The sequence below is a fragment of the Schistocerca serialis genome, chromosome 1 (assembly GCF_023864345.2).
Source record: "Schistocerca serialis cubense isolate TAMUIC-IGC-003099 chromosome 1, iqSchSeri2.2, whole genome shotgun sequence".
Taxonomy (NCBI): Eukaryota; Metazoa; Arthropoda; class Insecta; order Orthoptera; family Acrididae; genus Schistocerca; species Schistocerca serialis.
Window position 1 is genome coordinate 465,306,711 of NC_064638.1, and position 14,344 is coordinate 465,321,054.

Genomic DNA, 14,344 nt, shown 5'->3' on the forward strand with positions numbered 1-14,344 from the left:
AATAATGTCTTTACAGCTGCTTCTTTGGGCCATCAAATTCTCCCTCACGCCGCACGCATCTCCCTCCCCCCCCCCGGCCGGCCCATAGCAACTCCAATACCCACACCCGGTGTTCTCTCGAAATGGCACCCAACGACGTCTTCCTCTGATGAGGAAAGTATTTGATAGCTTGCATTTCCATAGTGAAAATGAAGTGACTTTACGAACACTCAAAATAAGGTTCACAAAAAATTGGCACCAAGTCGTCCAGCGCTCGGAAAAATATGTCACATTGAAAGACGAAAGTATAGAGGCAGAATCTATCTAAAGCATTCACTAAATTTCGGACATGCAATCTCGCAAATAAAATTTCCTCCACTGATACTTCGGCTGCGCTTCATCCGGCCCTCTTCGGTATGTCTCCCAAGACTGACGACAAGGTGCCAAGCGCGGCCTTACATGGTCCAGCACGGCGGTACTGTGCAAGCGGGTCACAGACGCTGGTCAGCGACAAATACATACACTTACACACTCGCCGCCTATGGCGAAGGACTACAGACGTCCGATTCGCTTATCCAATTATGTTCGGCGGCGGTAAAACCATAACGACTTCTATGCAGTTTAATTACTCCATGAGCCGGATTCAATGCTTTGTCCAGATCAAAACCACTATCTCCATTTAGTAAGTTATTGGCTAATGTAATCTCTATATCTTCCTTGAAGATAGAATCCCGATTGGGAGAGGTGGATGTTTAAATTTTCACGTCACTGTAGTTCAGGGAATGCCCTGCATCAAAATAATGTTCGGCCACAGCCGACCTGTCTGGCTCTGATAAGTGTATGTAGCTTCGATGTTCCACACATCTCTCATGAACGGTTCCTGTTGTCGTTTGACCTATGTATGACGTCTCACAACTTCCGCAAGGAATCTGATACACACCCGCCTTACGGAACAATAAATCGTCCTTTACAGAGCCGAGTAAAGCCGCAGTCTTCGTGGGAGGCCAGAAGATCAACTTAACGCAGTGTTTTTCAAGAATACTGCCTATCTTCGAGCAAAGTGCACCCACATATGGAAAAATCCTACTTTATGCGAATGAATTGCTATCTTCTTCCCCATCACATACCTGCGTTCTAGGTTCTATCTTGAATGCTGTACGAATTGTTGGGTAGAAAATCTATTCGCTTAATCAAAATTTTCTTGAGGTAAACTATGTGATCAAAACTATCCGTACACCAAGTTGAAAATGTTTACAAGATCGTAGCGTCCTCCACCGGTACTGCTGGAATTCAGTATAGTGTTAGCACACCCTTAGCCTTGATGACAGCTTCCACTCTCGCCATCATACGTTCAATGAGGTGCGGGAATGTTTCTTAGGGAAGGGCAGGCCATTCTTCAAGGAGTTCTACACTGAGGAGAGCTATCGATGTCGGTCGGTGAGGCCTGGCACGAAGTCGGCGTTCCAAAACGTAGAAAAGGTGTTCTATAGGATTCAGGTCAAGACTCTGAGCAGGGCAGTCCAATACAGGGATGTTATTATTGTGGAACCACTCCGCCACAAGCCGTGCATTGTGAACAGGTGCTAGATCGAGTTGAAAGATGCAATCGTCATCCTCGAATTGCTCTTCAACACTGGGAAGCAAGACGGTGCTTAAAACATCAGTGTAAGCCTGTGCTGTGATAGTTCCACGCAAAACAACAATGGGTGCAAGCCCCCTCCATGAAAAACACGACCACACCATAACACCACTGCCTCCGAATTTTGCTGTTGGCACTACACACGCTGGCAGATGACGTTCACCGGGCATTCGCCATACCCACACCCTGCCATCGGATCGCCGCATTGTGTACCGCAACATTTTTCCATTGTTCAGTCGTCCAATTTGTACACTGCTTACACCAAGCGAGGCGTTGTTTGGCATTTACCGGCGTGATGCATGGCTCATGAGCAGCCTCTCGACTATGAAATCCAAGTTTTCTCACCTCCCGCCCAATTGTCATAGTACCTGCAGTGGATCGTGATGCAGTTTCGAGTTCCTGCGCGATGGTCTGGATATATGTCTCCGTATTACACACTATGACCTTCCTCAAATGTCGGCTGGCCGGCCGCTGTGGCCGAGCGTTTCTAGGCGCTTCAGTCCGAAACCGCGCGCATGCTGCAGTCGCAGGTTCTAATCCTGCCTCGGGTATGGATGTGTGTGATGTCCTTAGGTTAGTTAGGTTTAAGTAGTTCTAAGTCTAAGGGACTGATGACCTCAGGTATTGTTTGCAGCCATATTTGAACTGTCGGTGGTCTCTGTCAGTCATCAGACGAGGTCAGCCTGTACGCCTTTGTGCTTTATGTGTCACTTCACGTTTCCACTTCACCATCACATCGGAAACAATGGACCTACGGATGTTTAGGAGTGTGGAAATCTGGCATACAGGCGTATGACGCAAGTGACACCCAGTCACCTAACCACGTTCGAAGTCCGTGACTTCTGGGGAGATCCTCATTCTGCTCCCTCAAAATGTCTGATGACTGCTGAGATCGCTGATATGGAGTACGCAGCAGTAGGTGGCATCACAATGCACCTAATATGAGGAACGCGTTTTGGGGGGTGTACGGATCCTTTTGATCACATAGTGTATGTGAGCTCTTCTTGGTAATTATCTTCATCGGATATACAGTGCCTCCTACACACTAAGGTCTTAAGGACACCTATGTTCTGCGAAGGATGATGGCAATTACTGGTATGTAGTTGTATGTGTTACGAAATACGGCATGTCTTGATGTGCCATCAATTTTACGGCGAACGAAAACATCCATGTTGACTTCTCTATTGATACTAGCATGGATAGAACTGAAATTCTCGAGTTTCTTACTGAAGTGCCAGGACCACGAAGTTGTTCCAAAATTTGCAAGTTTGGTTCACTTTGTCAAGAATGCTGCATTAAATAGAATTTTACGTAGGGCTGGCCCTGCTATTGTCAGAGACAGAATTCATTTTACTGTTTGGAAGTTGGACATTGTTTCTGAACACCTGTATCATTTGCGTTTGAAGACAGCAGCTGTTTTGCCTCCTGTCTCGTGCGACTAGATTGATGGCACAACATGGGCTAGGTCTGACTGGAATCGCGAAGTGGCTACAAAAAAACATATTTCCAAGTACGGCCGAACAGGCCAGCCTTCTCATGTGGATTCTGTTATTCGCCGTCATGTCATAAATTTGACTGATAAAGATCTGGATTCTTTGCGGAAATTTTGAGAATTTATGCATAGGTCAAACCCCATGCACTGTTCATGAGAGATGTGTGGAATATTGAAGATATAAACGCTTATCACAGCCATTAAAGTCAGCTCTGGCCGAATATTGTATGGACACAGCGCATTCCATGAACTACAGTGATGTGAACATTTTCACATCAACCTCTTCCTTTTGGGAATCTGTCTTCAATGAAGCTATAGAGATTAGATTAGCTAATAATTTGACAAATAGAGATAATAGTTTAATTTCGACAAAGAATGGAATCTGGCTCTTGGGGTAATTAAACAGCTGCCGCTGAACGTACATCGATAAGCGAATCAAACGTCTGTATGCCTTCGCCACAGGCAGCCTGTGTGTGTAAGCGTATCTCTTTGCTGTGAACCAGCATCTGTGACCCACATGTGCAGTACAGCTAGGTGGAGCATATAAGGCTAAGCTCGGCGCCTTGTCGTCCTTGGCCTCACCCTCATCTGGCCACCTCATCTCCTGACCATCCAGCAGAAAGCCCTTACCCATCTCCACCTCGTGAAACTCCTGCCCAGCTGGACATGGGAATTGCATCCTTCCACCATCCTACACACCTACATATCCCTAATCCATCCCATCCTCTGATATGCTAGCGTTGCCTGTATATTCGCCGCCCCCCCTCCCCCCAAGCCATCAAAATCCTTGAACGCCACGAGCTCCACCTTCCCTTCTGTACCTGCCCACCCCCATCCCTGACACAGTTCCTGTATGAACTCAACCCATTCCCCCACCTCCTCCTTTTCCTCCAACATATCCACATCCTTTACATTGTCTGCAGGCTAGATCCTGCCCACCCCCTGGTGTCCTTCTACCTCTCTAACCCACCACCCACTGCACATCTGTATCAGTGTATTTCACCCTCTCACTACCTGCACACCGTCCACATCCTTCATCAGGACAATTTCCAGCGCCTGCATCTCCCAGATGATGAACCTCGCCTTGACACCTACCGATCTTACCAACTGTAGCCTGGCCTTGTTTCCCCCCCCCCCCCACTCCTCTCCAGGCCCCCCTTTCCCATCCCCATTCCCATTCCCACAGCAGTTTTTCCTCCTGCCGCCAACCCCCCCTCTGAGTCTCCGTCCTCAGCTGTTTCCCTCTGCCATCTTTACCCTCCCCAGGCCCCTTCAGTGCATCATCCCATCTCCCATCAACCCTTTTCTTCCCCTTTCTAGCACTGCCCCCTCCCCCCCTCTCCTTTCTCCCTCGTACCCCATCCCTGTCAGATTCTCCCGTTTTTTGATTCATCATCGAGTGTGCTGCATCAGTGTTGTGTTCTGTGCAGTTCTACAGTGTAACTAAGTGCTGTGGTTTTTAATTGTGTGCTCGACTTGTATAATGTTTTGCTGCCCATGGTTTTTCCTTGCTATGACGCCCACTGCGTAGCTGTTTTAATCGGTTTGCTATTTTGTATGCTCTGGCCATATTTGGATTTGTGTCTTTTAATTCTTACAGTGTGTGGTTTTTTGTGTACAATATTTTTTTCTTTTTATCTACATTTTACAGTCACTCTTTTTGTATTCTTTCTTTCATTATGATCTCCCTTGTTTATATCTATGTTCCAACATCTTTTCTCCTTTTTATTGTTTTAAATGTCCTCCTGTACACTTGAAACGTCTCTAGGCTGAAGAGCAGCTCCTACGCTGCTGCCAGCCCACCCCGTATGGGGAATTGTAAATACAATTATGGGAAAAGAAACCTTGTCGACAGTCTTGCGACTCACTCTGAGGATGGATTGACGATACGTGGCCGAAATATCAGTGGAAGAAATTTTTCTTTCGCAGCAGCGTGCCCGGAATTTAATTGACAGCGAGAAGCTGAAAATGCATGTCAAGAAAACTTTTGTATTTTTGTGTGTCCTTCTCTCGTCGATTAATTCAGAGATGTCTTCTTTCATACAAAGTTTAGGCACAGTTAACTTACTTGTACCTATATATATATATATCTTCTGCTCAACACCTATGCGTGCCCCTTTTGGTAATTTCCACACATATTCAACTATGCCTGCTACTGCATTCATTATCGCAATATTTACAGCCCTAGAGAACTTCGAACGTATGTAATCATTCCTCAATACTTCAGTGTCCCTTTCCTTTTCACTCTGATTTTTTCTTGGACTATTAAACTTCAGTGTACATTTCAACATCAATAAATATTGGTCCGAGTCTATTTTTACTCCTGTGTGTGCATTACAGTTGATGTAATCCAGCTGGAATCTTAGGCCTACTGTGTCTCCAGGCCGTTTCCAAGTACATCCCGTCCTCTTGTGATTTTTGAACAGTCTATTTGGTATTATTAGCTGTGATTTATTGTAGTAGTAAATTAACCATTCTCGTATTTCATTTCTACTACCAAGTCCATATTTCCTTGTAACCTTTTATTACTGTCAGGTCTGTAGTACCGCCTTACAATCCCCTTGATTATTAGATAATTGTCTTCCTAAACCCACTGAGTTACGTGTTTACGATTCTCACATACATTATACATCTGTTCATGTTCTGCTTCTGATGTCGGCATGTATACCTGAGCCATTGTCAACGAGGTTGGTTTGATGTCGATTGTGGTGAGAGAAAGTGTATCAATGAGGGCCAATTTGTCCCACATTTCTTTTGATAATGAATTCTACCCACGTTGTAAAATTTTCCGTTGCTGTTGAAACCATACTGTATTCGGGTGACCAGAAACCCTTACCTTCTTTACGTTTCAGTTGTCTCACCCCAGCTCTATGTAACTTCAGCTTTTAGATTTCGCTTTCAGGTTTTCTAGCTTTCATACCATGTTCAGACTTCCAGGCTCCGACCCATAGAACACTATCTTACGATTTCAACTTTATTAGTGTTAAAACAGGGTAACTGCAGAAATTAGCGGATTGATTTTTTTAGTATGCACTTAAGCTAAAGAGATGTTAAGAAAGGAGACTTTGTGTTAATGTTTTAGTTCCATGATTTTTGTAGACTTTCATAAAAGTCAAACTCAAAGACGACGTCTTGAATCGCTTCGTTCAACTTTTGGTAGTAAAACCGCTTAAGAAAATATTGTTTACAACAGACAATATAGTTCTTTTCAGTCGAGTAGGGTTCAACCGATATGGTCACGAGCCCAGTGGCAGTATGTCAAAGTCCAACGGGCACACTATTTCAAAACGGGGCTTCGTTCCAGTCGTCATTTTCGCTGAAGATCTGACTGCTGAGAACCGGCGCGGCAATTAGCATAACAGGAAATGAAGCTTCAGTATATCCGTCTGATCAGGAAACCCAGCAACAATCAACGATTTTGGCTCGGCAAAACGAACAAAAACCGGTAAAAATGGTTTGATCTCTAAGTGCTTCCAAATAAATCATTGGTTGTTTCTTTGGCTAAATTGGATATCTGGCGACTATTGAATGAAAAATAGTTAAACAGTTAAAGCTAAAGGCTGCGTATCAACTTGTATGCCTTAAGGATGACAGAAAACTTCTTATAATTCTTCATTACGACGTTGTCAGATAGCGGACAGCACTTTAAATAATTGGCAATGAAAAACACCGCATTACTCTGAGGTGACAAAAGTCATCGGATACCTCCTAATATCGTGTCGGACCTCCTTTTGCCCGACGTAGTGCAACAGCTCGACGTGTCGTGGTCTCAAAGACTTGTTGAAAGTCCCCTGTACAAATTTTGAGCAGTGCTGCCTGTATTGTAGTACATAATTGAAAATGTGTTGCCGGTGCAGGAGCTGACTCCCTTACATCCCATAACGTTCGATGGGATTCACGTCGGGCGATTTTGGTGGCCAAACCATTCGCTTGAACTATCCAAAATGTTCTACAAACCAATCGCGAACAATTGAGGCCCGGTAACATGGTGCACTGTGATCCGTAAAAATTCCATCGTTGTTTCCTAACATGCGATCCATGAATGGCTGAAAATTGTCTCCAACAAGGTCAACATAGCCATTTCCATGCACACCATTATGCAGCCACCATCAGCTTCCACAGTGCCTTATTGACAACCTAGATCAATGGCTCCGTCGGATCTGCGCCACACTCGAACCCCTTGTACCAATTCTAATCGGTTTTCAGTCGTGTAGGGTTCAAGCGATATGGTCACGAGCCCAGGAGGGGTGCTTCGGCGATGTCATCCTGTAAGTAAATGCACTCGCGCCGGTCGTCAGCTGACATAGCCCATTAACACTACATTTTGCCGCACTCTCTTAATGGATACATTCGTCGTACGGCCGCCAGTGAATTTTGTGGATATTTCAGGCAGTCTGTTAGCATTGATAATTCTACGCAAATGCCGCTACTCTCGGTCTTAAGCGACAGGCCGTCGACCACTGAGTTGTCCGTGATGGGAGGTAATGCCTAGAATTTAGTATTCTTGAGACTCTCTTGACAGTATGAATCTGTGAATATTGAATACCCCAGCGACTTCATAAATGGAATGTCCTACGCATCTAGTTCCAACTATCATTCCGCATTCAAAGCCCGTTCAATTCCCGTCGTGCGGTCATGATCACTCCGGACACCTTTCCACGTGAATCACTTGAGTACAAATGACAGCGACGCCAAAGCATTGCCCTTTCATACCTTGAGCATGGGCTATTATCACCATCTGTTATGTGCATATCGCTATCCCACGACTTTTGTTATCTCAATGGGGTACCACATTGCCCGCGTTATGTAGTTACATACTAAATGTGTAACCTAACGACACCTTGCGGTTCCTCCAGGTCAAACAAATAAGCGTCTGAATCATTGTTTTTGAGATACTAATACAAAATTAGCCGAAATGGTTAGACTGAGGCAAAATAGATAGAATAAAGCGATTTTTAACAGAAAATCCTTTCATTATATTTATAGAAACCTTAGAAGGCATCCCTCGTAGTTTGTTCGTAGCTTTCAGTTGCTTTCTAATGCATTAAATTTTGCTGCGTTCCTTCAGAGTCATTAGCATGCTGCTTGAACTGTACGCTCTTTTGATTTGAAAGTCGCGCATGTTACATTGTGCTGTACAATCACAAGCAAATGAATGACAGAAAGGTACCGGATAGGTGTACAAGATCTTTCGCTATGGGAACAGCGGGAAGTCTTCGTGACTGCGCAACTCCCTGCCATTAGTCTGAGCTCATTTCCATGCGTACCACATGCTCGATGTACTAGATGAGATACATACGTATTACGCGAAGACACTTGTGCAAGTGTAGAAGTATGTTCGGGTGTTGAAGGAGGAAGAGGATGGGAGGGTGGGGGGTGGGGGGTGGGAGGAGACTTGAAGGTGACACATGAACACTCTGACGTTATAAGGCGACTGTTTTGTTCCCATCTCCGAATTTCTTGCTGTAAATCTAATTTGTTTAACTTTTTCTTATATATTTGAATTAAAGCCTACAATAAACAGATCGCTCAAAAATAACGCACAGACGGAAACGCTATGGTTCCCCAATGACTAATTTCCCTATCAAAGGGATAACACCAGTTTCAATACGCCTGAGGTAAGCGTAATTGGTACACATACAACACATACATTCTCAGTGATATTACACAGAAACCGCTGAAATAAAATGCCACGGATTTAAAGTAACAGATAACTAAAGACTATTGGTGCAATCTATTTAGAAACAGGAATGCAATTTTCACGGTAGCTTGTATTATGACTTCTGATAGCAGACCATTGTGAGAAGTAGCTCTAAATGACTTTCAACACCACGAGCTTCAAAACTACTTGATTAACATTAACTTCTTCCTGCTCCGTTTTACTCATTTGTACGAAACAATAAATGATATTACGATGCCGTTCAGTTTGAATGGTTTCTCGACTGCTGTTGCCAACTCGCCATTCAAATGCTTATTGTTTGTATTACGTAATTTTCAACGTTAGTATAGCGATAATTATTTTTAATGTTTGCAATACTGATGTGGTCTCTCTCTTATATGAATGCGTGGTGTCTGTTCTTTCGGACTCCCTCGCCACGCCTCACGGCCGATCCACATTCCCACCGAGCGCCATCTGTCCGCAGTCCCAGTCCATTTCACATCCAGTCGCTGCGGATTGTGTGTCGTGTCTGAAGAACAAATCACAGTCCGATATACCTCAGCACCTAATTAACGCCGTTCGTAGTTCTTATCAAAAGTTCTATCTTATTAAATTTCAACGTCCCACAAAGTTCTGTTTCATTGCGGCGTACAAAATTACTATTTAACGTTGTTTCTATTTTGTCAAATACAACCGAAAGGGTCCCTGCAGAACCATATACAAAACTGCTAGCGGGTCAAGCTCAAAACTGTTACAAAAAAAGTTTCAGAATGCTTGTAACATTCTTCGCGTGTACTCTTCCCGATTCACTACCCTATTTCTTCTTCTTTCAACAACAAAACATCCTACATTCTGACAACATTTCAAATAGATATACCATATACCATTAACTAAGCCTTGTAATATCTTGCACACATAAAAATATTTTCAGATAATGTTACAATTACAACCTATAATTAATTACACATGTGAGAATCAGAATATAAAGCTACAGTTTGTCAAAAAAATATTCATAAGCGATATTTACGCAATACATTTCGAAAATGAAGAAATGATTGTAATAGAGATTGATACGTACATGTTAATGAAAAAAGTTAGCCGTTCCACTATAAGCTAGTTTGCAGCTCGTGTATGCTTTTTGTTACTCAAAAATAGATTTGATAAGAATTATAGTACTGCAAGCTTAACAGCTTTTGTATCCAAGCTGATGAGAAGAACAATATGCACAAGAATAGAAAAAAAACGGGGGATCAGTTAGATGACGATCAGTTTGGATAAAGGAAAAATGAAGGGACCAGAGAAGCAATTGGTTGGCAAGTGACGATCGAAGGGGTCGTTGTGTATCACTGAATGCTGTCCCCTATCCAGTATTTTGACTGGTAACAAGTGGTACTCTTACTACTCGTCGGTCAGGGGGCTTGAAGATGGCATAATGTAGTTCTGATACTGGTTACTCAAATAAAACACAGTTAGAAATTTTTTTATGGCTAAGTTTTTCATTCAACCTCCGGTACTGTACAGTCGAGTTCTGGCAACCATCTAAATAAGGATAAGGTAGGAGACGAGGTACTGTTACAAGTAGCAGCGTGTGGAAGGATCAGGGAGTAGTTGTAGGACAGTTCTATAGGTAGAGCAAAATGGTTGAAATGGCTCTGAGCACTATGGGACTTAACTTCTAAGGTCATCGGTCCCCTAGAACTTAGAACTACTTAAACCTAACTAACCGAAGGACATCACACACATCCATGCCCGAGGCAGGATTCGAATCTGCGACCGTTGCGGTCGTGCGGTTCCAGACTGTGGCGCCTAGAACTGTTCGGCCACTCTGGCCAGCGTAGGTAGAGCACTTGTCCGTCATAGGCAAAGGTCCGTGATACGAGTCCCGGTACGACACAGCAGCAGGCTTCAAGCAGGGCTAAGACGATAAAATATCGATATGTCAGTATTTCAACTTTTTGTACAAGTAGCGTCGATATATGCGGGAGATATTTCTTCACCGACATATCGATATTCAATATCCAATGTGGAGAAATAGCACACATGCTGCGTTAAGAAAAATTTTAACGCAGCTAGTGTGCTATTTCTTCACATTGGCATTCTTCAAAAACAGCTGCTGAAAATGATGAACAAAACCCAAAATGGCAAGGCTGATCTTTGCGGTGTGTGGAGACGTGTGAGATGTATTGCTAAAATAATTGGCTCTCAGCGCTACCGACAGAAACTGCAACTTTTAACTTCACCACGCGATTTTGACATTACAGCTGTCAGGACGCTGGCATTGGCAGAAATGAAGAAACAGGGAAGTCAACATTAAGTGTTCCAGACGAATCCGGTATGTACCGAAAACGAACGATGGACCCATCGGACAATTTCTATTGCGCCACTTACCTGAATTTACCGTTGTTAGCAAAGTGTTTATCGCCAAGCGTGAAGTTCATCATTTTCCTTTAAATTCTTGCTCTGAGGGAGATAATCGGATTGCTAGCTTGTTGATATACAGAACACTGCCTCTACGAGGGTAATCCCAAAAGTAAGGCCTCCTATTTTTTATCAGTACACAGACAATACAGCAGGTCAGCAACTGGAAGCAGTTAATTCCATAAATTATCTGGCAGTAGGCATTAGGAGTGATTTAAAATGGAATGATCATATAAAATTAATCGTCGGTAAAGCAAATGCCAGAATCAGATTCATTGGAGGAATCCTAAGAAAATGCAATCCGAAAACAAAGGAAGTAGGTTACACTAGACGTGTTCGCTCACTGCTTAAATACTGCTCACCGGTGTGGGATACGTACCAGATAGGGTTGATAGAAGAGATAGAGAAGATCCAACGGAGATCAGCGCTCTTCGTTACAGGATCGTTTAGTAATCGCGAAACGGTTACGGAGATGATAGATAAACTCCAGTGGAAGACTCGGCAAGGGAGACGCTCGGTAGCTCGGTACGGGCTTTTGCTGAAGTTTCGAGAACATACCTTCACCGAGGAGTCAATCAGTATATTGCTCCCTCCTACGTATGTCTCGCGAAGAGATCATGAGGATAAAATCAGAGAGATTAGAGCCCACACAGAGGCATACCAACAATCTTTCGTTCCACGAACAGTACGAGACTGGAGCAGAAGGGAGAACCGATAGAGGTACTCAAAGTACCCTCCGCCACACACCGTCAGGTGGCTTGAGGAGTATGAATGTAGATGTAGATGTAGAATTGTTTATTTCTGCAATGGTTTACATCAGTTTACAGCTTGAACAAATGGTTCAAATGGCTCTGAGCACTATGGGAGTTAACTTCTAAGGTCATCAGTCCCCTAGAACTTAGAACTACTTAAATCTAACTAACCTAAGGACAGCACACACACCCATGCCCGAGGCAGGATTCGAAGCTGCGATCGTAGCGGTCACGCGTTTCCAGACTGTAGAGCCTAGAACCGCACGGCCACCCCGGCCGGCCAGCTTGAACGTTTAGCTATTTTTCGAGCTAATCACCATTTCTGTCGATGCATTTTTGTAGACGCTGTGGTACTTTTTGTATGCCCATGTCATACCAGCTCGCCGCCACGCTGCTCAGAAAGTTATGAACCTCTTCTTTCACCTCGATGTCGGAGCTTTCTGGCCAAATGTCCTTTTAACCTAGGGAACAATTAATAGTCACTGAGCGCTAAGTCAGGACTACAGGATGTGTGGGTGAGTATGTTCCACTAAAACTGTTGCAGGAGAGAACGGATTACCGAGCGATGTGTGGGCGAGCGTTCTTATGGAGAATGTGTATTCCCTTGCTCAACATCCCTCTTCTCCGGTTCTGAATTGCCCGTTGGAGTTATTTCAGAGTCTTACAGTACCTGTCAGCGTTAATTGTGGTCCCAGCGATTCGGCTCCGACGACGAGGTGAAAGAAGAGGTTCATAACTTTATGAACAGCATGGCGGCGAGCTGGTATGACATGGGCATACAAAAACTGCCACAGCGTCCACAAAAATGCATCTACAGAAATGGTTATTCTGTCGAAAAATAGCTAAATATTTGAGCTATAAATTGATGTAAACCATTGTAGAAATAAACAGGTCTATGTACTTATAAAAAAATTGGAGACCTTACTTTTGGGATTACCCTCGTAATAATAAATCGTCATTTCAATGTACAGCTCTAAAACTTGAATATATTTACAATGTACAGTCGACATGTTTTCAGCTGGTACGTCGATATTTCTTCCGTTCACGTATCGATAGTGTTTATGGTTTTATATTGATGACCGATAGTGATCTTTTTAAATGTCCGCATCTCGTGGTCATGCGGTAGCGTTGTCGTTTCCCACGCCCGGGTTCCCGGGTTCGATTCCCGGCGGGGTCAGGAATTTTCTCTGCCTCGTGATGACTGGGTGTTGTGTGTTGTCCTTACGTTCGTTAGGTTTAAGTAGTTCTAAGTTCTAGGTGACTGATGACCACAGATGTTAAGTCCCATAGTGTTCAGAGCCATTTGAACCTTTTAAATATCGATATACCTGATTTCCTCTATTTTTAAAAATGTCAACAGTCGTGGTTTCAAGTGTGCCCTAGATTAAAAGCTGGGTCGAGGACTGTGACACCTGTCCTCCGTAACATGAGAAGAGGATTTTGGAACCAGAGAACCATCCTCGGCTGGAGTCAGCTGGAGCCGCCGCGCGATGTACCTTCCGGGCGGTAGGCGGCCGCCGCGGGCAGATACCCGCCGTGCAGCGCGGCGCCGCGCGCACTGCCGCCCGCCGAGCATCGATCTGGGCGGCGGCGGCGGCGGCGGCGGTGGCGGCGGGCCCGGGCGCGCAGCAGCAGCAGCAGCGGCAGCGGCAGCTCCGAGAGCGGCCGGCCTACACTCGCACATCGACCGCCGCGCCGGCCGCGATGCCGGCTGTCTGCCCACCAGGCGCGCCTCTGACGTCACCAAACACTGTGCGTGCGTCGGCGGTGCCGACTGGCGACGGCCGTGCGCCTCCACCTCGCGGCTGCCGCTCTCCTCGTTAATGACACGGCCGCGTTCTGCTGGCTCGGGGAACCACACGAAAGCGACAGTTACCGTCCCCCTTCTCCTCAAACTGTCCGCCCACTCTCTGGGACACGCAGTGAGAAGATCGTCGACCGCCGTATAACTGTCAACAGATGAGGTTCCGACACTTACAATGCAGAATATCGGTACCGCTGAAAGACTTGGTGAGTCTTTGACATTACGAACAAAAATTTGTTTCTATTCATCACTTGCGTATACATTCCACTCTATTCACACCTGTTTCCTTGTATTTTGTTTTCATTTGAACATGACATTACCTCCAAGGCTCTCGTTTGCATGTTGACACTTTGTCGTCTAGTTTCGTCTAATACATTTTAGGTATAGAAGTAGACATTGTTTAGAGCATGCAGCCCACAGAATATATTGAAATTCCGTCACAAAGTATAAATTAAGTGCACCATTTGCGCATTTCAATGCTCGTTACTGCTGCATCCAGCAGATAAATTTGACGATAAATCACTGCAATAACTTTAACTACTATCCTCAGTTAAATTGCTTGAACCAGCTGTTTTCTTTTCCAGTTTAAAATCTATACTCC

The 14,344-nt window shown here is 44.5% G+C and overlaps 1 protein-coding gene across 1 annotated transcript in view; it reads left to right on the forward strand.

The window, feature by feature from the left end:
- Positions 1 to 13,763, forward strand: part of LOC126483351 (uncharacterized) — a 103,957-nt gene extending 90,194 nt beyond the window's left edge. Inside the window, exon 3 of the mRNA XM_050106616.1 lies at positions 13,374 to 13,763. Coding sequence (XP_049962573.1) covers positions 13,374 to 13,763 — 390 coding nt within the window. The remainder of the gene's footprint in view (positions 1 to 13,373) is intronic.
- The last annotated feature ends 581 nt before the right edge of the window (positions 13,764 to 14,344 follow it).